Source organism: Amyelois transitella, chromosome 11, assembly GCF_032362555.1.
Source record: "Amyelois transitella isolate CPQ chromosome 11, ilAmyTran1.1, whole genome shotgun sequence".
Lineage (NCBI taxonomy): Eukaryota > Metazoa > Arthropoda > Insecta > Lepidoptera > Pyralidae > Amyelois > Amyelois transitella.
Window position 1 is genome coordinate 9,233,952 of NC_083514.1, and position 27,997 is coordinate 9,261,948.

General features: G+C 35.5%; 1 protein-coding gene across 1 annotated transcript; it reads right to left on the reverse strand.

Annotated features, from left to right (window-relative positions):
• Positions 1–806: 806 nt before the first annotated feature.
• On the reverse strand, positions 807–27,584 carry LOC106136698 (F-box only protein 32). Its single transcript, XM_013337326.2, has 9 exons — positions 27,347–27,584; positions 27,094–27,141; positions 8,534–8,624; positions 7,738–7,927; positions 6,914–7,095; positions 6,113–6,205; positions 5,768–5,931; positions 4,775–4,883; positions 807–4,315 (listed from the first exon to the last, which is right to left on the reverse strand). The coding sequence occupies exons 1-9, from the start codon at positions 27,445–27,447 to the stop codon at positions 4,220–4,222; spliced, it is 1,074 nt and encodes a 357-aa protein (XP_013192780.1). The 5' UTR covers positions 27,448–27,584; the 3' UTR covers positions 807–4,219.
• Between the last annotated feature and the right edge of the window lie 413 nt (positions 27,585–27,997).

Consider the following 27,997-nt stretch of genomic DNA (forward strand, 5'->3'; position numbering starts at 1 on the left):
GAATTCCCCTGGGTTGGGATCTGATAATTTGATTTACACAGTTATCCTGAAGACGGATGATGGCAACGATGTACGGTTTACCTGCGGCATTCAACAGCTTCAAGATCTAGTGTACAAATTGAAGGATTTGGCGCGGCATTGTGAGAAAGTTAAAAGTGAACTTATATAAGGTTCTGTGAGTGTATTGTTTAGAGTCAGATTAATAATGTAATTATTAATAATGTAATAGGTATATTGTTTTTCTTATAGATTAAGGCAAAGATATAAACAGGTAAATAAAACTAATGTAATTTAACTATTAAGATCGCTAGTATAGGTAATACCATAAATAAGAAGTACAGGATGTTTATAGATAATAAGTATTTATACTTAACTTTATATCTTACATAGCTGTATAATATAAGAAACTATGTTATTTCTGGCCTATCAAATTAAAAAATTGTTTATGTCTACTAACATAATGTTATAACAACAATTATTACCACCTCTGTGAAAACCCCTACTGTATATCCTTAATCATACTCCACATTATGTATGAAAAATTTCATGAAGATTAATTTAGTGGATGTGATGTCCAAGATGGACAAACAAACACACTTTCCAATTTGATAAAATGTATAATTAAAGTGCCATGATATGAATCAAAATGTTTTTCTTATTTACCTTTTATGGAACTTTTGTATCGACGTTGTGTTATTAAGCCTTGGCAACAAATTTTGCTAGAGAATGCATAATACATGGGTATATGAAATGAAGTGGATTAAACTAAAGAAAATCAAATAGGTGTTATTAGAAAATAAGAGATATTGTATTCAAAATAATTTTATTTTCAAAATACCATATAAAGTACCATAGTATAGTGAGAACACAAAAGCAATTCCTTTTACATAAACAAACACATCACAGATTAACTAAAATGACTTGAAAGGAGTAGGTACTCAAAATAAGCTGCATTTATAAACTCTTAAGCCTGATGCTTTTAAAAGAACCATTGCTTGCTATCCGTGCAACAAGTGCATTGCAATAAAAAGAGCATTTTTTTTATCTGGCAAGAGACACATCCGCTGTAATACAATACACCTGTTCATAAGCAACTTTAGGAGTATTTATTTTATTCTGTGACAATTAATAAGATATTGGATAGTCTAAAATTGTAAATGGAGATAAGAATAAGATGAAGTACAAAAATAATTCTTAGGTGACCAGCTCACGTAATATGGCATGCGCGACGCGGTTTTTATCGCGCGATAAACTATCGCTGTTTCACGTTTGGTTATGACGTAAAACGGGATAGCGATATTTATTCGCGCGATAAAAACCGCGTCGCGCATTTCATGCTACGGAGGCAGTTGCTTTTACCTCATAAGCTTTTGACAAAAAAAAAATTGCACGGCCTCCAAATTAGGTATTTTGTCTCTTCCTGCAAAGGAATTAAAGACAGTGGTACAACTTTTTTTGCTGGTTCTTTTAAAAGTACCAATGGTCTATTAAACTACTCTGTAGGTTAGCTTCATGGGACTGAGAACTCTTATAATAAATTTATCTTAAAATATCACAATATCAACAACTACACTACACATAAGTGAACTTTTTGATCATAATTTGTTACAATAATATCCTTACAATACAGATATTGGACATTAAAAACTAATGCATTTTATAATTTTATTGTATGATGAACACACCCTAGGCATTTGAGAGGTACAAGTGCAATACTTGAATCGAAATCTCCTACAATAATAAACAATGTTGTTTGCATATACATCACGTCTTCAGTCCACTAATAAGGGCAAACATCAAATATTGCTATTGGCATTTCGAAGGGTGTAAGAGTATTAAAAAAAAGCGTCTGCATACAAGTGATTCTCCATTTTGTATGTTAGTCTTATTTCATTAAATAGGTATAATATTAAATCGTGTATTCATAATAATGTTTTTAATTCGCAATGCGTAGAATACGGTATGTACGTACCTACGTAGGTAACTTTCTACCTAACCCGCTTCATAAATATTGTAGATATTTTTGTAACAAATAAGCGTAAATCATCACGTTAGGCGATAATTTAACCATAACAGGTCTACGCAAGAATCACTACTGTAATCTAGGTATTTTTTTCTCTGTGACGGATAATGGAATCGGAACTTATTTAGGCCTAAAATAACAATAATAGTACAATTAACATTTTTGGACCGTTTTTTTTTCAAAGTCAACACTGAACACTGAGAATTTCTTCATAATAACAGAATTATAGAAGAAATAGTAATCAGCCTTTTAAAATAAGCTTCCGAGTACTTAAAACTAGCTTATTTTATATGATTTCATATGAGATTGTAGTAAAATATTTCTTTATCTTACCTAGAATGTTAGATGTGTCTACTTTTATTCATATTTTGATCATAAAAAGCGTTATACCAAATGAAAGGAAAAAACTAGAAACTTATGCAGGTAGGTTCTATATACTATTTTACGTAACACTCCTAATATTGATGAAAATTTAAATTTATTTTGTTATAACGCGCAGTAAATGCAGTAAATATAAAAAAATAGGGATTGCAAATACGATTTTCATTACTAAAACACTGGAACTTAATCTAGCAAGGGTACTTATCTTTTTTTTTCTTTTTTGTTTATTTAATACTTGTATTTATGTACGAGTACGCCGAGTGCAAAAGTCATTGCCTGAATTTTTATAAACAATAAAAAAAAAATTATAGTTTGACATTAGCACTCAACCTGGACTTGTGAAAAGCTGTTAAAAACCAGGAAAAAGCGCCATCCACATTTCACATTATTTAAAGACCTGTATAATATTAATAATACTTTATTAGCTAAAATACCGCGCACTTAAATCAAAACACCCAATAAAAACATGAAATTACTCTCCTGCCACCGTTGATTTAAAGAACCTTCTCTTTTTCATGGAATAATTTAATTTTCAACATGAAATATATACCAAATGTATTTTATTGGCGAATTAATAAACCGTGCCCTTACATGTTTTAGATATGAGATTAATCATTTGTACTTCCATTTAATGATAACCACGGTGCACGAGAACATTTAAATTTTTTTAAAGCCATAGGTATATAAGTTCCATATAAATTATATTTAAACATAACAAACAACACCCAAGAATAATACAAACACAACACACTTTATTATAATTTTGGGAAATATCACAAAGTCCTCTTAAAGCATTACCTAATAAGTTGGTTTAAGCATTTTAAATTATTAGTTATAGTTGCGCAAACAATATTATTAATGTGAAATAAAAACCTATCCTTACGAAATAAGATTAGTTTTTAAAACTAAATAGGGTAAACACTTCCTTATTTCAAAAAATCATTCAAAATAATTGTTCTATCTTCAAATCATTCCTGTAAAAACGATTGTATGTGTGTAATTTTTTTTATAAAATTAAATTTTTTAATGGAACACATTTTGAATTTATTTATATGTAGGTAGAAGTATATAGGCCAGTTTGGCTGAGATCGTAATCAATCAGTCGTTTTCGATCGTCTGCATTCATGCATTGATATACTCTCATTTAAGCCACAGTTAATCTATTGAAGTTTAAATCAGCAAATTTGCAATCATTTTAAAAGAAAATTCAAACTTCTTTATGTGAAAAAATAATTAAAGATTTTTTTACTATTAAATAATTTGTAAACAAGAACATTTTCGCGCGTAGGGCTTACGAAGACGAACAAAACCATGGCGCTCATTATAATCGAAATTGTGGCTGGTTTTTTATAAATTTACAATTTCATTGGGGCAAACATGCTTTTGGGCTAAATACATTTAACATTACACTGCCACCATGCTAGGTAGATTTCATACTCAGTCTAAAGTGGACTGTGTTTTATCGGTCACAAAATCACGCCTTTTCGATTTTCCCATTTCGGTACTTATATTTTTCACATACGTTACGTAAGCAGATACGTGCAATAACAGACGCAATCACAGCACGCAAAGAATGGAGACTGTGATTAATTGATTTTAATCATTTCCACGTTTAAGCTTAATTAACTTTCGACTCTTTATTGCGGAAGCAAGTCTATTAAAAACTTCTTCAATGTTTATTAGAATGCGGCCCGTCATTGAGTGTGGTAATGCAAATTTCAACAATCGAACATTCAGAAAGGGCGTTCTATTGGCCATCATATAATTTTCTTTTTTCGCTGTTCGAAATTTAAATATAATGTCGAATCACCAGGTTTACAGAGAGAAGAACTTGAGGAAGGCTGCGGGCGGCACGGGGTGCGGGGGGAGCGGCCCGCCCGCCTCTTTTAGGCGCTCGCGATACTCCGGACACTGCGAAAATTGTTTTTTTTTTTTCTTTTAATATTCAGCCTTTTGAGTTAAGAACTATAATGATGTTTGAAATCTTTCTAATATAATACATACACACATATCATCACGTGTATATCCTTTGCGGGGTAGACAGAGCCAACAGTCTTGAAAAGACGGATAGGCCACGTACAGCTGTTTGGCTTAATGATAGAGTTGAGATCTAATATAAGATAAAAAATACATCAACATTTTTGACCAATTCTGTACTTCTGTGAATAATAGTCCTGTATATCAAAGGAGGGCGTAGACTTGGGTGTAAAATTTAGGGAGGTCAGGCGGCAGTTGATCCGTATTACCTGGATCTTTGGCAACTCTGCTTTGCCCCAAGGAAACCAGAATAGAGAGAGCAAACTTATTACTTAATATATGAACAAAAATATCTCCTTACATTCAATTCCGTTCGATAAATGTGACAATTACCTGATCAGCAATGCATGGATGTCCCAGTGACCGCCAAAACAGGCACTTGCAGTGACGACACAAAGACAACGTCTCCGCGTACTGGGCGTCCTCCCGCAAACCGTACAACCTGCAAATCGACCTCAGATATGTATATCAGCTCGAGAATCATAATTAAAGATCGGAATAGGTAGATTGAATTGGGGTCAATGAACTGAAACGTATATATTAATACGGACATGCCTCCGTCCGGGATTGCGGGATTTGTAAATTATTAAGATTTTTTCCGGAATTTTAACAAGTGGGATGAAGAATATATTAGCGGTAGCTGTTCTCCCCCGACTTCGTTCACGTAAATTGTAGTCCTATGTTAACCGCGGACAATGTAGTTTACTGTACGTGTAAAAGTACTAAAATGGAATCCCGGAAAAGAGGCTTATCCATGTTATGCTTTCTATGGTAATTCATGATGCAAGTACATAAAATCAATCTACCTATTCCGATCTCTGATCATAATTGTCTGGTTGGCAGGTTCCTACACAGTGGGTTATAGACCTCTATAGAAGTTGAATAATGCAACAGTAACTTCCTTTTATGTTATTTTAATAAGATTTTACGGTTAGGCGCTGCGAAAAACTATCGCTGTTTCGCTTTTTGTTATGACGTGAAACGAAACAGCGTTTAGGTTTTCACGCGATAGTAAACAGTTTCGTGCGTGCCATGCTACGGGGGCTGGACTGTATATATACATACAGTCCTTAAGAACATACATACAGTCCTTTGAAGCGAAAATATAATCAAAAGTTTCTCAGTAATTTTGTCGGTGTTCCCAGTTGCACTCTCAGCCTAGCTTAGGGCAGATCTACCGCGTCTTCAGACTATTGGCACGCATATCATCATTCGCGACAGTAATCAAAATTGAACTAAAAATAATTTTCCTTGTTCAAATAATCTCGAAATAAAAAAATAAAAATATAATTTCAAGATTATTTGAAAAAGGAACATATCACTTACTTCCTAAGCTGATGGAACGTTTTCTTCCAATCAACGTCCTTATCTTCTTTATCCTTCAGTAGAGTATCACATTGTTGCTGCGTGAAATGGAACGAGACAAGTTCCCGCCAAACGCGCTGTTCCGAACAAACGGACGCCATCACGTTCCACGCTGAAGACGCCGACTGAAAATAGGCGGGAAAAAAAGGTACTTACGAGAAATTAATTAAATTAAAAAAATAAAAGGTTACATGATGCAGTTTTGATAGCAATCACAGCTAAGCAATAAATATTCGTGTTAAATTTTCTAGTTTAAGTACACCGGAAAAAAGGAAAATTATACCTAGTAAGTAATTGGTAACTTACATCCAAATCCCTGTGGTCCGCTATCCGCAATAATATCTCCCTTATACATTCTTCAGGCAAGTCATGAAGTTTAGGCACTACTTCTGGGCCGGGCTGTTAAAAAAAGTCATAGATTTTAAAAATGTACTTTATCGAAAATATAAAACTCTTAAATACTGTTAAAAACACCTTATGGGACTACTACTAACTATGTTTTGCGGTTTTATTTATTTTACTGATTAAGATTAAATTGTATGTCTGAAGATAAAAAGAATAACAAAATGAGGTCCATACAATTATAAAAAAAAAAATAAAGGAAACAAAGTGACAAAGATGGCGGCAGCATTGCCTCGTTAACCGTATTGGGTTAGCGTAACGGACATTGCAAGAAACCATTAGAAATGTATAGTATACCTAACTTCTGTATACGAGTGCTGTTTGCGATATCCTTGGTCTTGGCAATGGCGTGGTCGTGATGACACCAGAATGTAGTGAAATGACGGTAGTTGAAGATTTGATGGCTTAATTTTTACCGAGCGATACATACATATAATCACGTCTGCAGCCTTTGCGGGGCAGACAGAGCCAACAGACTTGATCAGACTGATAGGCCACGTTCAGCTGTTAGGCTAGGGTTCAAATAGAAACAGGTTGCTAGCCAATTGTCTAAGAGAAGAATCTCAAGTTAATAAGCCTATACCTATGTCGCCATTTCCAACATCCTTGTGAAAGAGATGGAGTGGTTCTATTCTTTTTTCTATTGGTGCCGGGAACCACACGGCACAGCTGCGAGCTGCGATGTCTACAAAAACTTATACATACCTCCTGTATACGTATGCTGTTAGCGATATCATTGATCCTGGCTATGGCATGGTCGTGGTGCCCCCACAGCGCACGCGACCCCAGCGGCCGCCCCCAGCACGCTCGCCGCTCCGCGTCTCGCAACGCTGAGAGCGCCACCACTAACGCGCGGAGCGAGTTCAAGTTCTGTTTCGATGTTGCCACTGGACAAAAAATAAGAACATGTCACATCTATTTTATTGAAATAGGTCTATATGGTGTTAACATAACAGCTTACATTAAAGATGATTTATAAATTATAGGCAGTCAAAAAGTAAATGTACACGAGCAGCCCCTTCGTTAGAGCCATCGGTGGTGGTAGAAAAGAAAAATCCTGGATGGATGGACATCCATCTATCCAATTCCCTTATACCGTGTTAGTTACAACTGGCAACTGGCTTTCTAACCGTAAGCCAGGCTGGTCTAGGTTCTCATGTTAACAAGGTCGCGAATGGCAGATGGGAATCGCTCAACTTCTCTGATCGCATGTCGACCCTAGAGCTTTTCAAAAGAAGGACGCAACCTGGATAATCTATTTATTTTGCTTTCCCATAACAGGAGGAAATTTAATATAAAACTGGGTAAATCTGACTAATTACTGTTACTCTGTAAGAAACCACATTAATAGGTGAGGTAAGTAAGTAAGTAAATGCTTTATTGTTCACTAAAGGAGTACATTTACAAATAAAAACAGTACAGTACAAAGGCGGGCTTATCCCTAAGTGGGATCTCTTCCAGCCAACCTGACAATAAGAGGATCATAAACAAAATTGAGGCAAGGGTGAACGGCAAAAAGGCATTCTCACCTTGGTCTGCTAACTGCTCAAGCATGGACAAGAGCAATTTCTGCGCCGCACCAGGGAGATGCGTCAGTCTCTGTCCTCCTAACAATAGTTCTAGCAACGCGCAGATGTAGTTGAACCGTCTGACGTCACGAACGGCTGAAGAGAAGTCCAGACGTCTCACCGCTTCTGATAGGCCGTTGAATCCTGCAATCTTATAATGACAGACTTAGTATCGTGTGGTTCTCGACATTTTAGAAATATACCACTTCTTCTCACGAAGTCTTAAATGATAATCAAGGAAATAGGCACATTCGTCTGGTGTGGTCTTTAACATAATCTAATAATTGTTAGGTTCCCCTGAAAAGCATGCAAAAGTCAGAAGGGAGTTGCTTTGTGTAAAAACCTGACTAAAAAAATTCAGAACGCGTCCCGAGTTCCTCTCAAGTTGTAAAGACAGGTAGAGCGGTGTTAGTTTTAAGAGATAATGGATTGGAGTGTTATGTAAGATTCAAACAAATCGCAAATTATGCCCATCAGATTTTTTTCTTCTAATATCCAGAGGCTGTTTCTAATCATCTGTGTATCCCGGTTTTAAATTTAGCTGTGTCAGAGCACTAGATTCAATACCTACACAGACGTTGCTAGTTTTTCACAGAGCTACTGCCAACTGACATACTCTACAAGAAAGCTTTGTATTTCGGAGTTCATTTTGGGAAAAAATAATTTAAGCAATTACAAGAATTGCCTATTTCTTCACACCGAAGGTTTTTCATAATCATGCAATACGGTTCCTACAAAATAAAGAGTCACTACTTACTTCTCTAGTGCATTTGATAGTTATGTGGCAATGTGGGGGCACTCTTGCCGTTAGGTCGTTTGATTTGTCGCCATCCTCGCCATCTTGGTTCCTGGAGACAAAAGAATATTTCGATTAAGTTCCAAGGGAAAGAGCTCAGAACTTCAGAAGCAGTACAGGAAGCTAAGTCATCATCCCCCTTGAGATCGTCTTGGCTACGTTCTCCATTAAGTCCTCAAACAATCTTAAGGAAACCACTGTCCATAAGTACCACGTTTAACAATCGGAAATGCAACTAGGTGTGACTCCCATCTGACCTTCAGAAACCTGGTATTCCTGTTATCCAGAAACCTTCCTAAACCTGTTATTGTGGTTGCCTGGAAGAGATTGCATAACGCGGTAAGGCCGCCTTTTGTACATCACCTTAGCATAAGTTTAGGATAAGTTATTTTTGATATAAATTATGTGCAGCAAAAGGATAGAATGAAGAAGGATGTAGTAACGCGGTCCTATTGAACCTATTCTCAACCATACAGAACACAGACTTAAAATATAAACCATACTCGTATATAGAAAGGATGGAAATGATACAATGTGCAAACCGAAACCAATAGATCAAGAGGTACATGTAGAAGACTATAAACATATTGTACTCGGCGCCACTTGTCAAAAAGCCAGCGAAAGCATAATTGCGAAAGCTAGCTTGTCTAAAGGGCCCGCTCCCAATGGCTAATCGTACGGAAATGTCGCTTTCACCAGATCGCAGTCAGCTAAAGACAATTAACGCCAAGTTGATAATATACATGGTGTTTATTTTGCAATGTCAGACAATAAAAAATATGCTAGGTGCTACGTACCAGAGAGAGAGAGAGAGCGAGCATTATTTATTTCACTTTAATGTCACTTTACCGTTTAATATCTTTGAGTCGTAGTTTGTCGTGTGTAAGTGGCCAACACGGACGTCAGATATTTCAGGCCGCCTTTGGGCTTCCGACTTGGTCGCAAGTTTACGACTGTCATCTTTTGTGATGACATACGGGACCAACGGGCTTTAAGTTATAATGGCATACCCATATCTTTTTAAAGGAATAGGTCTAGGAATAAGAAAAAAAATCAAAAGAGAAACCAAGCTCCTAAAAAAAAGATTATAAAATAGGTAACATATAGTATGATGACTTTAGTTTTTATGAACAACTAGCTGTCCCGGCAAAGGTTGTTTTGCCATATAAATAATGCCATAAAAATAAGTAATTTCTAGTTTAAAAAAAAAACATTAAGTGTGGAAAACCCTTATCACTAAGGGGTATGAAAAATAGACGTGGGCCGATTCTCAGAACTACCTACTCAATATGCATAAAATTTCATGAGAACCGGTCAAGCCGTTTCGGAGGAGTATGGAATCGAACATTGTGTCACGAGAATTTTATATACCTATAAGATTATCAGTTTTCTGACAAAAATTAAAAATTTCAGGGTAGTAATTACGGCCGATAAAATTATTAAGTTGGTCCTGCAAATGACTAGAACACAAAATGTGTCGGATAAAAAATAACAATATCGAGATAAAAAAAAACCATAGACCCCGTTGAAAATAGCTACGGAAAACCGAAAATATTGACGGTGGAAAATGGGTCGCTAGATGCACGCGACCTATTTATTAAAAAGCGGCTGAACAAGCCCTGGCTGCTCACCAAAGTAAACGGGAATAGAGGTCTAATTCAATTTGGGTATTGGCAAGACTTTTCAGTCAAATAACACTTGAAAGTTTTGTAGGCTTAAAACTTTTTAAAATTATGCCGCTTAGATTATATTGCTCTTTTTACATTTGATCATGCAGAACCAGACCAGTCCATAAGCTATTATAGGTTTTTAAAAGAGTATAAGTATCCTACTAATATTATAAATGCGAAAGTTTGTGAGTATGTCAGTATGAATGTTTGTTACCTTTTCACGCAACAAATTCTGAACCGATTACCATGAAATTTGGTATGTAGGTAGCTGAAGACCCAAAATAACATATAGGCTACTTTTTATCCCGGAGTTCCCGCGGGATTGATAGGGTTCCCATGCGGACGAAGTCGAGGGCGGCATCTAGTAATGGCATTACTTTTAAATGTATATTTCAATTTTATTGCTGGCCTTGGTAGCCAGGTAAGTATGTGCCAGCTGCTTCTCTTCCCGTGCAGATTGTAAAAGTCAATCAAAGGAGAGACTTGGGATTCTTTTTGAGGCGACAGGCTCGCATGTCACTATTTTAGTCTCAATTCTACCATTAAGTCATGTAGCTGAACGTGGCCCTTCAGGTATTTCGATACTGTTGGTTTTAGGTGTATATAAGTAAGGGATAAAAACCTGATTATATGTATGTATATAGGTATGTATATATTTTTAAAGTGTTCATTATTATTTAACAACATTACGAGTATTAGCGGTATTGTGTCTACCAAACTACACAACCTACTTAAAACTACTAAACTTATGTGCTTCATTATATTTCTAAATAACCAGTTTTTTCAAACAAATGGCAATTAAAATACTTCACGCCGTCCTACTAACGAGCTAACGAGATTGGGTCACTTCGATGTTTGGTGTGCAATTAGATATTTTGCAAAATGTGAACATCGGAAAATATCGCGAGGAATATTACACACAATCAGGTGACTGGATGTGTAACCATGAACTGTATATAGGGTGGTTGGACAGGAGTCGCTCTGTTTAATTAAGTTACTTTATATACTTAGTCCACTAAAGGGTAGACGGGGTACACCCAGTAGACACCTTATAGTCACAGGTGCATCCTGCAAGAATCATCAATCTTCATCCTGAAGAGCATGCGGCAAGAACAAACATCATCATGATAGTTGCGTAATGACAATTTTCATGCGAATAATAAAAAGCAAAGAATATAACTAAATATGCTTCTCCATGCCTCATTATGTGAATGACGCAATAAACAATTTATTTGCAAAGTACATTTTATATCCATTAGTTTACTTTCTTTTCATATCCGTTTCCCGCCATTTTGCACTATGGTCTGCCATAGAGCGTGGCGTATTCGTGTTCATAATGGAGACTATAATAGACAACCATAATAGGACCAACGATTTGCTAGAAAGTTTTACGTAATTTGCCGAATTGGATTGATCATATAATCATTTGGACTTTTTACGATGTGGACGTGACGAATGAGCCAAAATACATAATTTTCTGAAGTAAACTTGAACAAGTACAATTTTATTACGCTAGACGAGAAGCTACCAAGAGAAGCGAGAATTTTAAATAGGTAGGTATGTAGGTACTCATACCAATTATATTGTTGGGATGTAAAGCAATAAAATAAAAAAAGTGTGACTTGACTTCACCATATTAGTGGCCTAAATTGCTGAAAACGAGAATTATAATCCTGATAGGTGTCTAAAGTAAAAATAACAAAATCGAACGAGGCTGAATTCAAATTTTATTGACCACATAATTTTGTCAAATAAGTACCTACTTAGTAAATTTTGGCCGCGGATTTTGTCTGTTTATAGGTATATCTTTTTGTTCCTTACATTATTTATGTAACATAGGTACTTACCAACTTTTCAACATGTCTACATAGTTTAGTAATTGAGAACTGTGCAGAATTTACACGTAATATTTACTTTTATACATACATATAGTCACGTCATATTTCTATTGCGGGATAGACAGGGCCAACAATCTTGAAAAGATTGATAGGCCACATTCGGCTGTTTGGCTTAATGAGAGAATTGAGATTCAAATAATGACAGGTTGTCAGCCCATCGCCTAAAAGGAGAATCCAAAGCTTTAAACACCAGTTGATTCAAAGTTTCACTTAAATTACTAAACACATTTCAATATCTATAAGAAATAGCAACTGTAACACTGACTCATCACAATCTCTTGCATTTTCAATGACGGTTACTCAACGTCTTGCGATGTAGCCGACCAGTATATGTAGATCTATTTAAATCTCTTCAGTCTTCTCTTTGATAGCACAGAATGTGCGAGCGAGGTGAGGGGATCAAGTTAGACTGGCGGGTTTAATGGGTAGTGCAATAGTTGAGTAAGGTCGTTGACACGGTATTTGATGCAATGTGCATCTGTCTGTAGTCTTCAATAATTCATTGTGCTAATCTCATGTACAGCATTTATTTGCAAAGACCTTATCATACTAATCCTACATATTTTATAAATGTCAAACTTATGTAAGGATAAGTGGATGTAGGTATATTGTCGCTCGTTCAGCAAAATTTCTTAGAGGGATTTTGATGGAATTTAGTGCAAGAGTAGAATATAACAAAATATGTTCTTTTTATCTCGAAATTCGTAAGTAAACTATCAAAATAGTTCCTCAGAGGTAAAATACAAATTATTTCTCCATTATCGTAAAAATACTAAATTTCGCACTAAAGTATATATCCTTAGAAATCCAAAATAGTCTTTTTGTCTATTAAGGCGCTACATTCAGATTACATGTACCTCGATGCGGGCGAGAGGCTCACCCCGCGCGGGGCTCACCCCCGACCACGCTTGCCCCGCTAGATCGCCGCCGCACCGTAGCCGCTGGCGCGTGACCTCACGTAACCCGAATAAAGTTTGCGAATGCAATGGAGTCCGCATCAGAATATTTTATTGTTTTTGATACAATAAAATAATTTTACAAAAAAACATACATATATTAAATTACATTATAAGCAACGATATAGTTGCGGATGTATGCAAAAATTTTGTATAAAATGAATAAGTTTGTAATGGTTTTAAAAAAACTACTCGTAACTACTTATTCGATTTCGTTCAATCAAAGGTAATTTACATAGTAATGTATATCATATATTTTTAGGGTTCCGTAGCCAAATGGCTACGGAACCTATGGTTTTCTATATATGGTTTTCTATCTTGGGTTGTCGTTGATGTCGGCGTCGGAATAATGCCATGACTATCTAAGTCCATAATATCAACTGTCGACTCCACACCATCCGCACTTCTCTGTCCGGACATTGTCAACGACGATATCGGAGACAATTTATTTTTCCTAAAAATTAATAACAATCAAATAATGAGATAATGATTGTGATCGTGCCAAATGAAGAAAGCGAAGAAAAGTAAACCCTGCGACGTCTTGCAGCTGAGGAGGTACCCTGAATAATACAGTTACCTAGGAGTAAGTACCTATAGAAAAAGACAGAACAATCATCCAGTAAAAAGTACTGTTTCCGTAGGCAAAGACCAGGGCAACAACTAGTGACAGTATAACCGACGGCGGCGGAGCTGTTGTTTGTTGTTGTTTTATCTATCTATCTACCTACTTACTGCCGCCCCGCCACAAGCCGGTATCAAATGAAATATTTTTCACCTTCAGTGTTTGCGGAGAAAATTTCAGTAGGCATCTATATGTCTATCTATTAGTAAGTGTAATTAGTACCCACCATCTTAATTGTCCCATATGGGAAGCTCTTTCAAGGTTTTTTTTTAACATGCTAACATTTAACATGCTATCATGACGTAAAATTATACACCTATTTACACTAAACGAAACAAAAAAACTGTATTAAAAACTAACCTAAACTATCTATAATAGGTATATTTCAGAAAGTACCAAAAAAAAAAAAAGTATCAAAATCCACGATCCTAAATACCTACGTAATATCACCCCGGCCGGCGGAAAAGCGATGCGTATGATTCAGAGATCAACGACACAATTCAATAAGCTGAGCTGACAATTATGTACAGAAATAAATTCAAACAAAATGAATGTGGGAAATTAAATACTTCGCAGAATATTTTTCAACGACGCAAGTAGATACAAGAAGTATACAAGGATCGTGATGAAAAATCCATAATTAGGTAAGTATTTAAATTCTGTTTTTGTTGTTTGTCACTATGACGGCGCATGGCAAATGGCAATTTAAATACAGTACAGACAGAAGTGAAATTAACTGTAATTCGTTACACATAGAAACACTTGTGAACCTTCACAAAGACACAATGATTTTACAAAGCGTTGTTTGAGTCGACTTGAAAATCTATACCATAATAAAAATTAATCAATACCTATTTATTAACTACTTACCTAAAAGCTTTGTATTGTAATAAAATCCGCATTTATTTTATTAGTAATAATATGTACCTATATTTTAAGAAACAAATCACAAGTAAAATATGTAAGTACCTATATCTTATCAACGTAAGTATTACCAATTCGATAAAATACTATTTTGATATTTGAAAACAGCTGGCCATCAAAACAAATATTTAAAAGCAAAACATTCGTAAATGGAACGCATAATTGAGTCATCTAGTATCAAAGTCCGCTAAAATGCTGTTTCAAAAATTTAAGGAATATATAAAAAACGTTTTTTTTGTATTAAATTTACCACTAAGACAAAAAATACTAGCAGGTTTTGTGGATTCTACTCTGGTAATACCGGAACTAACCTAATTATTTGGAAATGCATGTTATAATTTTAAATATAACGTAAAATATTTTCATTATGGCGTATTTTGCTACGAACAATCAATTTAAAGGGAGTTTGAAACAAACGTCAAGAATTTTAGAGGGATTTGTTGCAAACAGGGACTAGAAATAAAAAGCGTTATGCAATACGGACAAGACAGTGAATGAATAAATTTTGGTTTTAAAAATAAAACAAAATAATTAATAAAATATTAGCAGTTTTGTTACTATCATTGGAAAAAGCAGGTAAAAGCATTAATGTGAATGGATTATGTCAGGTAGTACATAGGTACCACGCATTATTCGATTTTATTCCATTGTTTATTATCAGATTAATTTTCAAGAAGCGTGGACCGTCATACGCATCATTATATCATTTATTTTTTTACTAAACAGTATTCAATACTAAGTACGAAGTCGGTAGTTAATTTAACAATCCTTAAACGTTAAATATCAGGTTGATATTAAAATTAAATGTGAATATTAATAAAACTAAATATAATGAAGGTACTTTGTAAGTACGTGTTGACTGAAAAATTAATGTACCATCAATATGTAACTATACTAATTACTCATTTTGCATAACACCATCAAAGCACTTTGAAAGTAGTTTTACAGTAACTTTTTACCTACAGTTTTCGAGTTTCCTTAGTGCGTTTCCATGAAGGAATGTCGCGTAGTTTCTTCCGCGCTTCCTTAGGATCACATTTTTGCACAAATTGAACTAAATTCTCCATGTTTTCTTATTAAAAACAATAAAAAACCGGAGCAACCTTTCACCTGAGATAAAAAAACTGCCATACTGTTTTGAATGACACGTGATCACAATACCGCGCTGTCATTGGCTAATTTCTTTTTAGCGGATTCTGAAGTAAACAACACCAATTTTAGCGGGATTTGCAATGAAGGTTAAGTTTTGAGTGCAAATTTCTAAAGGTTTTGCCAGGTTTTAATGAGAAATGATAATGACATCATAAAAAGAATACGTACTGGCGCCATTTTTATCTATTACCTCAATTTTTATGAAAAAGTCTTTTAGCGGACTTTGAAACTAGACGCCTCAATTACGAAATAAGAGCAAAATTTAAATATAGAGCAGCAAAACAGACCACACGCATCAAATATATGTTGACCTCTCAAATCTAATGTGTTAACTGCTCAGGGAAGTTCAGTTTATATTGGTGATATTCAAACCTGTTCCTGAAAGTGAAGTGATTCCGGGTCGCCGCGTGCGCAATGCTCATATTTACTGGCGTTTGTAGCAAACTTTAATATTAAGTTTTTGATGGATTTTAACGAGATTAGAAGAATAATTCCTGCCATAATCCGACTCACGTACCTAATCATCAAATACCTACATTTAGTAATTTATAAGGTATAATAAATACTTGTTTCATTAGAATTGTGTATGAGAATAAACAACAAATTAAAGATTTTTTTTTATTTACTCAACTTTGTATACTTAGTTAAAAATACATTGTCACTTTCGCGATCATAAATAGAATTATGCGCAATATTGGAAATTACGATAATGATAGCAATATCGAGGAAAATACCCGTAGGTATTGCTATATTTAATTACAGATTGATTAAAGATATAATCAATTAGCACATTCATTAATATTGACAAACACACATACATATATCTAGGCATTGAGCTAGGTTAGACTGAGTGAAATGACAATGCGTTGGTGCAAGGCCAAATCAATAATAATAAAGGTTGAACTTGCAGTCTATCCGTCCGTGCCACGAGGTGACAAGGTCATGGTGCAATATGTTTGAATGCCATGCCATTTATTTTAATATAAATACAAAAAAATATATGAAATTAAAAATTTATTTTACAATGGGTTTCCTGAAACACAGCCAAAACTGTGATTACTCATTCTACGACATACATATGCGTATAAGTAATAGGTAAGAGAAAATATATGATTGGAACAAGTTTATATAAGTACAAACGTTCACGCCTCCTTCCTTGAAGACTCGAAGACATTACATTGGGAGGACTACGCAGAGACTTCATCTTTCCACTTCCCATTAGCCTTGCATAAATTTGCTGCATTCATAAACATTTTCATTTAAGCTCGTTGTTTTAGTTTAGGTACTCATGGCACTGGTTTTCACTCCATTTAAAGCAAATGATGATGTTTTCTTCCTTAGCTATTTATAATTCTCTGTTTTGGGGACAAACAATTTACTAAAAATTATATTCTTTGTTTGTCTTGTTGACGTTAATAAAATAAAACTTTAATATCCTCTAATCTGGTAATTTCATTACTGACACGGGAGCACACTTGCATTTCTGCTAATAGAAATATTTAATTTGAAAAAAGAACAACCATAGACAGCTGTGTCTCTACGGCAGCCAAAACGGAGACTTGCCATGATGTGGCATCCTGGCTACTCGCCAAGGATGGCCGGCCAACGACCAACCTTTAATCACCCCGACATATAAGAACGATTTCGTTCCCATTTTAGAAAATCAAATCGTTTTGCTGCTCGCAGTGAAATGTCACATTCTAAACAACGCTTTGGATTAGAAATGTTAGGGCTACATTTAGACATAAAACGAAAAGGGAGCAGAACGAAAACGAATTCTACGACGAAACAAGCAGACAAATATTTAAAGAAGTTATATTTTAGTTAAACAGAAAGAAAATCTTTATTTGGCGCAAAGGTAAAATTAAATTGTTCATAATCATTCATGCTAACATCTACATGATGAGGGTGCTGAATGAACCATAATCCAATATAGGTTACCTGCAAAGTTCGCGGAGGTCAGACGAAAGTCTATTCTTGTAAAAATCTGACTTGCCCAATCCAGGATCACGGTGGAAGAACACCCCAGGTTCTCCAGAGACGTGAGGACGCAACCGGGGACTATAGGTACCACGATATTTAATTAATTAAATTAGTGCCGTGTGGTTCCCGGCACCAATAGAAAAAAGAATAGGACCACACCAACTCTTTCCCATGGATGTCGTAAAAGGCGACTAAGGGATAGGCTTACAAGCTTGGGATTCTTTTTTAGGCGATGGGCTAGCAACCTGTCCCTATTTGAATCTCAATTCTATCAATAGCTGAACGTGGCCGTTCAGTCTTTTCAAGATTGTTGGCTCTGTCTACCCCACAAGGGATATAGACTATATGAATGAATTTATTTTACACATTTGAAGCGATCAGGTTATACTGGCGTCATCAGCGGAGGAGTTACAGGAGATGGTAAACTGTATGCATGAAGCTTTAAAAGAGAAAGGAATGAAAGTGAACGTAAGTAAAACTAAAACACTGGTTTTTGAAATGGAGAAAGAAATGACAGCATGTAATATTTTGATTGGAGGAGAAAAAGTGGAGCAAGTGAAAGAGTTTGTATATCTAGGATCAAAGTTTACATCAGATGGCAAGTATGATAGTGATATTGAAAGGAGAGTGAACGCGGGGAACATGGTGAATGGAGCTTTGCATGCCTTTATGAGCAGTCAGAAACTATCCAAAAAGGCTCGACTGGCTGTGCACAGGGGCGTGTTGGTCCCGACATTAATGTATGGGAGTGAAAGTTGGGTATGGCAAAAGAAGCATGAAAGCAGAATAAATGCAGTGGAAATGAGAGCGTTAAGGAGTATGATGGGTGTGAAATTGAGTGACAGGATAAGGAACAGCGTGATAAGGGAATGTTGTGATGTGAAAGAAGATGTAGTTACAGGAATAGAAAAGGGTATGTTAAGATGGTTCGGTCATGTGGAGAGGATGAATGAAAGCAGGTTGACTAAGCAGATATACAAGGAGAGTGTGGAGGGAAAGGTCGGAGTGGGAAGACCTAGACGAACGTATCTTGATCAAATTAAGGACGTCCTGGTAAAGGGTCAGGTCAAAAGTACCCGAAACCGCCGAGCTTGTATGAAGAGAATTATGAATGTGGACGAAGCGAAAGAAGTATGCAGAGATCGTGGCAAGTGGAAAGAGGGAAAGAGGCGTGATTTTATGTATGTATGTATGTATGTATGAATGAATTTATTTAATTGAGATTATCTAAAATTGATCAATTTAATTAAAAAAATAATCTAAGCTAGTCACGTCCACGTATCCCCCTGGCCTTACGTAACATAAAAGATCGTGACGCGCGTAACAATGTCCGGACATCATTACACTTTCACTGTAATTGTTCTAATTGTTTCAGTCTCGCTTCCCGTTGTATTTGCTAATCCGACGACGGTTGACTCAACTCACTATTTGTTTACTATTTATCATTACATATTAATGTAACGTTCATTCATTATTTATTCCCATGAGTGTGACTATACTGTAGCTAAACCATCTATTCAACAACTCAAGATTTACATAGTTTGTTTTTTATTTATTTTTTTGATCCTAATACTACAGGTTTTTCTATATTGTGTTATTTTGTCCAGAAAGTACAGCCTTGGCCAAAAGTTTTAGGCACCCCCAACTTTTATTAAAATAATGAAGTAAAACTACTTTTATTTTCTATATTTATTTATTTCTTAAAAATTAAGTTAATATAAACAAGAAAAGCTTATAATCTAGTAGGTCCACCTTTAGATTTTATTGCAGCACTGATTCGAGCTGGCATGCTGCGTACTAACTTTGTACACTCATTCCTAGAAATACTGTTCCATTCTTGAACTAATGCATTTTTAATGCAGTTTTTGATCAAATACTATGCTCCTTGATCCTCTGCTTTAAAATACCCCAAAGATGCTCAATTGGGTTGAGGTCTGGAGACTGCGCCGGCCAATCCAACACCTCAATATTATTTTCAAGAAACCAACGCATCACAGTCCCTGACTTATGACACTGTGCGTTGTCTTGCTGAAAAATGACAGCGTCTAGGTTGGTGTCACCGTAAATGCTTGTTAGCGATGGCATTAGAGACGTTTCGAGTACTTGGATGCACTTTTCACTGTTCATACGACATTCGCCAACAAACATTTCACCAACGCCATCGGCAGCCATGCAGCCCCAGATCATAATGCTACCTCCGCCGTGCTTGCCAGTAGGTACAACGCAATCTGCATGGTATTCTGCGCCCATACGTCGCCTCACAAAGGTCACACCCGGTGTCCCAAAAACCTAGTTGAGGAAAAAACAACACCAATTAGGAAATTGATTATAATTTGTATTATAAGAGTGGAACTAAAAAGGAAACGTTCTTAATTATAAGAAAACTACTAGAATTGATTCACCTTAAAGTTAGATTCATCAGACAACACCACATTAGCCCAATCTTCCTCTGTGAAATGTTGTTACTGTAAAGCTATTCTAGGCGCTTCTTTTAATTAGTTTCTGACAGCCTAGGATTCTTCCTGGCTTTGCACCCTTTCAGGCCTGCTTCCCCGAGTCTTCTTCTGTCGGTTCGCGAACTTATTGACTTTCCAGCTTCATCTGACAAGGCAGCAGCAAGCGCGGATGAAGTTTTTTTCCTATTTTTCAGTGACTCTCGAACCAATTTTCTATCTTCGCGATCCGTGGTCACACGTTTTCGGCCTGCTCGTGGTTTGTCGTCGTGGGTACCGGTCTCGGCAAACCGTTTGACGGCAGACTGTACAGCGCAACGCGAACATTTCACCAACTTGGCGATTTCTTTCTGGGATCGCCCTTGTTCGTGTAAAAGTTCAATTTTCACTCGATTTTCAATAGTAATTTTACTTTTTTTGGGCATTTTAAAATTAATATGATGTCAATTTGTCGCTCAAAAAAAATGACAGCTCGTTTACTAGTTGAAGTCTAGAACACAACTGGTCATAAAATCACTGATGAGATTACAAAAAACTGAAATCTTTTGTTTTCGTTGACCAGGGTTTTTCATGACCTCAAAATATGCCACCTACTGTGCCAGGTAACGTTTTATGACCCTGACAATACATTAAAGTAAGTATTTATTCATTGTTTCAATAGTAAACATGCATTGTGTATTTTTAAGGGGTGCCTAAAACTTTTGGCCAAGGCTGTACTTTATCTAGGTTGTTAACCAGGTTACTGTTTTTACTTAAACACAGAGAAACTGTCATCTTTTCCTATCTAAAAATAAAGTTTAATCACTTCGACTAAAGATGCTCGTATAAAGAATACAAATACAGTTAGTAGGTATATGTTTACTATTCGCGTATTAATTGTCCTAGACTTAACGCCACAGTCTGCCAAAGTAAAATTGGCATCAATAAAAACTGTATAATGTGAACGTTCTAAGCGGTAGATACGCATTATTATGTAACATTGCACCTTGTTGATACTTTAGAAGGCAATCAACCCTAGGGAATTCATTATATCCACGTCTTGGTCTATTTATGTACTTCCGTGCACTCAAAATAAACTATGACTATCCTCATTGATTAGACGCATGAAATTTATCTAGTTGGCTTGGTCGTGAGCGTACGATGCATTAGGTAAATACTGCTTATCGACCAAGCGGAGTAGACTGAAATTACAGATCTGCTTAAAAACGCACTTTCACTCCCTAGTTTAACCGATAAACTGACAGATTATTTGAGTGAATGATGAAACGTTGTAGGTAAATGGAGGCGTTATCTTTCAACAATCAGATCGATATAGAGGTATGTGAGTAAGATATAAGAGTAAAAAAACTAAATGAGTTGTTACTGCTGATACCCATTTCCCTTACCTCCGCAACCTTTGCGGGAAACCTGCCACATCTTGGTGCCTGAGTGTGCAGGTTTCCTCACGATGTTTTCCCTCACCGTAAGAGCTTCTTTAGCTACTCTGGGAGAAAACTTTATACGTACTGTGGCCATACCTTATCGTATGTGGTCCATTATACCATGTCATATATATAAAGAAAAAGATGTAGTCTCTGACTACCCCTCCGGGAAAGTAGTGTGATTTTATGTATGTATGTATGTACAAAGAAAAAGGATCAATATTTTATGAAATTTAGGAGTTAAACTACTTACGTAGATACATAGCACCCGCAAAAGCTAGAATTTATTTCTTAATGAACTAAGGAATAGGTCCAATCCATATCTTTCCCATGGATATCGAAAAAGGCGACTAAGGGATAGGCTAAGAAACTTGCGATTATTTTTATGCGATGGACTAGCAACCAGTCACTATTTGAATCTCATTCTATCATTAAGGCAAACAGCTGAACGTGGCCTATCATTATTTGCAAGACTGTTAACTCTGTCTACCCCGCAAGGGATACAGACATGACTATATGTATGTATCACCTAAGGAAATAAATGCTTTCCATTTTTTTTATTATTCAATGATAAAATTTTATTATGAAGTGGTAAGTACTTGTTTACAAAAATCCCATACAATGAATGGGGAGTTCGGAGCAAACATTTGTCTTACCTTGTACGTATTGCAGATATGACGGGTTGGCAAGGCCCTGTGACCCAGTTAGAAAGAATTGTCAGGAAATGGACCGTTTGTTTTCGAGGTCAATTTGTGGTATACTATTGTGGGTCTTTAAAATTCTATCATTTCTTTGAATAAGAAACGCCGCCGCGTGTGAGATAAACTCAAAAAGTTACGGTTGTATTTTAGGATTTTTACGAAGTGATACAGGAATTACGGATAAAAGTTTAGGTAAAGCTCTGTCTACACATTTATGAAGACAGCGTGTGAAAGTATCTTAACATGCAATATTAAAACTGTTATAATGATCACAGAAATACGTACATATAATCACGTCTCTATCTCTTGCAGGGTGAGACAGTGGCAAGTCTTGAAAAGACTGAAAGGTCATGATCAGCTGCTTTATGATGGAATTGAGATTCAAATAGCGACAGGTGGCTAGCCCATCGCCTACAAGAGGAATACCAAGTTTATAAGCCTATCCTTTAGTCGTCTTTTACAACATCGGATTTAGATAAAATTTTGTACGAACATTAATAAACATTATTAAATATCGTTTTTTCTTAGGACGGGAGCTTTGCTCTGGGAAAAAACTAGTTACAAAAAATATTGTAATATCTATGTGTCCAACGGTATACTATACCCAGATGGCATTTTCAACCTTTTCTTTGGGCGTTGTCCAAAGGTCGGAAAACACAGGAGTGGCCTAATTTATTCTTGACATCTAGGTATCGTGACAGACGAAAATGTTGATAAATTGAGTCGTGTTCACCGTGGTAAGGGCGATAAAGGGCATCCTAATGGAACGTGCCTTAATCTGGGTCTAACAACTTGAGAAAGAGGTCGGAGAAAATTTAATTCGAATAATATATATCAAAGAACTAGGAAAGGAAAATTTGTAGAAAGCAGTTCGTGGGCTGAAGGCAAAAAGTCGGAAAATATTTCCGTTTCATCTTTTACTCGGTATGTTTTTGATCAAATTCGGTTTGTCATTATGGATGTAAAAGTCGTAGGTACGGTCGGGGACTGATAAATCTTATCATTTCTTCCAAAAAATTGTAAGTAGGTATGGTTAGTTGAGACTGCCGTTGATAGTACATCAAATTTTAATTTATGAAGTTTTGCGATCAAAAATTTGCAATATTAGTTAAGTTACATATTTTTTTTTAATAGTGAGATGTGATTACAATATGCCAAATAACTATTAAACCGTTATTTTTGTTCCAGAATAACCTAGTAAAATACTAATCTCAGTTTTTCAATTAACCTTGGCAACATCATATTAATAATGTAATTTCATCTAATTTCCTTTCCCGCTAAGTAATTATCTTTCTTAACTAGATAAGTTTCCTAATAGTTTTAAAACAATCATCTAAAAGAGGGATGTAACATGATTTGATTATCTATGGTATCCACCTACTTACTTAGGTACCTTAGGTTTATACCTACCTACTTTACATAGAAGGATTACCTATGTAGTTAGGAAGATTAATAATTACGTGAATGGACGAATAAAGTCGATACAACTCTTTTGCATAAATAGAAAATAGGAAATAAAACATTTATCAGTATTTTTAGTGTAAGTCACAATATAGGTACACATTCTTCAGCGTAGCGTTAGCTCCTTTTGGCCAAAAACATCCAACTGCTTTTTCCAAGACTCCGTTATCGTGATGACAATAATTAAACTTTTCTTAGGAAGTTATATAAAAATACAAAGAAGTCGAAGGTGCGTTAAAATTAATATTATGTTAAGCGATGCTAATTTCGGCACGTAAAGGCAAATGAACCGCAAAATGAGACTGAAGTTGCGTTGAGTCATCTCTAAAGGTTTGGTTGCAATATTTTTTTTTATTTTTCTTTTTAATAATTTAATGAGAACTGTATATAAATTGATGTGCTTACATTTTATAGGGAACAGACTCCCAAGCTCGCAAATGACTTGTTCGTACTTCTCAAAATGACTTAACCCTTACCGTTCCCGGCCGAACTTTTTGCCTGGGACATATCTGCATCCATGGTCCGCTTACTAGGTATTTGTATTTGTTAGATATTCTTTATGAACCTTTGACATAGTTTTATGTGTGAGACAAATGTTATAAGTTATTTCTTTACTTTTATTTCACGCATATATCGCACTTATTACTTTTTAACTGTTACTTTTATAATACCGTTGATGTCAACGGATATTACAATCCAATTTCTTTATAAATGCAGAATAGGTATAACGTATATGTACTTCCTTTTTACAATCTCTTTATGGTATTTTCGTGATGCAACGAGCAGTTTAATGACTACGAAACATGAACACATGAACTGAAACTTTTGAGCAATAGGTATATTAGCTAATACCATCACGAACAATAAGCGGGGCAATGTTCTTATGTTTTATTTAGAACTTGCTGTGCCCGCGACTTCGTCCGCGTGGAACAGAGATTTTGGGCATCATTGAAGCCCTCAAAGATGAATAATTTTCTCATTTCCCATTATTTCTTTGCCTCTATAGTTGCAGCGTGACGTTATATGTATATATATATATATATATATATATATATATATATATAGCCTAAAGCCTTCCTCGATAAATGGTCTATTCAACGCAAAAAGAATTTTTCAAATAGAACCAGTAGTTCCTGAGATTAGCGCGTTCAAACAAACAAACTCTTCAGCTTTATAATATTAGTATAGATTTAAATTATTTTATTAACTAGGTACATCAGAGACCGACACTGGGTTTGTGCTATTGGTAATAATGGTATTACCCATTTAAGGAAGGATTGCACTTTTGAAATTAATATTTAGATCAGGTGAATATTATGCATGCTGAATAATACCAATTCGTTAAAGAAATATTGCACTTGTGAATAAAATATTAGTACTTACGACAGGAAGATATAACAGCATCGTGAATCTTATGATAAAATTGAGCTGAAAGATTTAGCAAATAGGGATGATGTTGAACAGGTAAATATATATATCCTTAAGCGACTTCATCATACAAACTTCATGTTCAATACGCAAATAGTATTAAACTGGCTCTAACAGTTTACACGCTTTCTAGTCAATGACCTGTAGAATCTAGAATTCTTGTTGTTTAAATGGTTTTTCAGGGGGCTCTTCTTGCTACGTTGATAGCTATGTGTGAGTATAAATTCAAAGGAGTTCATTGGCAGCGAAGAAAATACAATGGGTGAGTCAGCTGCTTCTCTTTCCATGAGCCTGGAGCTTGTTTCACAGAGAAGTAATGTAGTGTAATAAATTTAATGGATTATATATAAATAATTCGATAAATGTATGGACACAATACAATACGAGTAATTAAATTCGATTTGTCACACTTACAAAAATCTGTTTTAATTTTTTCGATTTACGTGGTCACGCTATACAATTTTCCATTTATGGCGTACAAAAAAGGTTAAGGTACTCATTAATTAATTAAAATCAAAAGCCTCTTTCCTGTTGGAACAAGTTAACTGAGTCAGACTTGGATACATAATTAAACTCACGATTAGCGTGGGCAGACACAGTTGGATACAGATCGGAAAGGTTCGTATTTTGTTCTTTTAATGCTAAAATCCTTTTATATTCTATCCTTAAAAACTTCATTGTGTTCTTTTTATTTTAAGAATGTTTTTTTTTGTTTCACAGGTTTTGTACAGCCGGAGTCTTTGAAGATCAAATTGGTTATTTAGCGTTCAATTTCTGTGGATCTATTTTCTACAAGGCCTTCCTCTTCGTATGTAGGGCTACCAATTTTGTTTGACTGTTTATTGCTTATAGATTTTTTCTCAAAAAAAATTATAATCTAAATAGAATCTGTTGCGTGATCTTGGTCTTTATGACCACGATTCCTGAGCTGGAAAGTTAGGTAATTATTTCTTGTAATAAGCATTCTGTTCCTAATCTATATTAATTTTGAATTTTAGCAGTTGCTTAATGTACATGATCACAATTATCATGCGCACTAATCTTAACGAAGGCTTTGACTATCAAAAATATGCGTAGGTATCTGGAACGCCATTGTGATAAGACCGGTCTATGGTGGTTAAAACTATAGGCCATGGGAATACGACACAAAAGAAGTTGCTATAAATCCTAAAATTCTGTAGTCGGTGACCCTGCTCGTGTCTAAATTACACATGAATCGGATTCAATCGTATATTCATTTAGGTACCTATCTTATCTCAGTGGTAACTGGGTTTTTGGGGCACATAGACTTCAGTGAATTTGTTTACTTCCTTATTGTAAATTGATCATGAATGATTATTATTTTTTGTAATAAGAGAATGAGGTTAAATGATTAATAGTAGTTGCAAACATAACTTTTCGAGAATATGACAATTTGCGCATATAAGTCCAGCTCTTATGAATATATGATGAGAATAAGAGTAAGAACATAATAGGATCTTCCCTCTCAAATAAGGTATTGTTAATATGAAAAAAAATTGGTTAATCACAATTAAGTACAATATAATTGAACAGAAATTAGAAAAAAAAATTGCTAAAACAAAAGAAGAATGCACGAATTGTGCAAATGGATTCGTGAAAGGTTGTTTTTTGTATGTAAGTAGGAATGTATCTACTACCGAAGTTTTGATGCGTAGCGTAGCTAAATAAAGAAGAAACATTGCATTTCAACCAAGATCTACACACCAACCAAACTAAACAAGCGAAGGACTCACTCACACACGCGCAAGAAAATCAATACACGCAAGATAGGTACAAAGGCATCAACAGAAACAGCTGATCGGCGTGAAAACAAGAACTAATGAAGACTTACCACTTTTCCTGTTTCTCAGAGTTATTATAGTTAGTTAAAGCAGGATATCTGTAATAAGAAAATCAAGCTTTACACTCCACACACAAAATCCAATAAGAATAATATACCTAACATATAATCTATTGCTATATTATAGATTGTTAGTTTGGGATCTAGCTGTGTACTTGTTTGTACGTATATAAGTACCTATGTAACGTTATTTCGTTGCGCTAAACCGCACTCGAACAAAGAAATAATTTGTTTTGCAACTCACCTCTGCGCGGTGCATTCGAGCACTTTTTTCTTCTCCCATCCTTCTTGAGTTTTGACCCACTCTTCACCTGGCGATCGCCAGTCTTTTGAAATAAAAGGCATTGTTACACAAAACACAACAAAGTTAGACGCGTGCGATGCGTCGTCACCGCACGGGTTAACACGAACGACGCAAAAGTGGATTTGACGGACGCGACGCGAGCAACGCAATGTTTGCGAGTGCGGGCTCGATTCAATGCAAATGTGAAAGAGAGAGACGAAACTATGTTTAGATAAAGACGAATGTGCGCAGTGCGCGTGGATTTTGTTGTGGTTTTTGTACAAACGTCAGAAACAGCTGTTGTTTTATTTAATTTCAATAAACAAAAGATAGTAGGACCTACTTACTGCTCGTGTGTGTATAACACACACAAGCATGTTAAGACCATACGGTAGTGGTAGGGGTAGACAGAGTCGGTGATTCCAAGACGGATGTCATTGAGATCCAGTTAAATGCATAAATGTTGCTAAAATCACAAGTTGAAAAGCCTTTCCTTGATTATTTTTATATATTGATTATTTTTTTAGAAAATACGTGGGAAGAAAAGTAACTCTCTAACAAATATCCTTGGAATATTTCAGTACCCTTCCATTTTTTTCTAACTGATTTAAT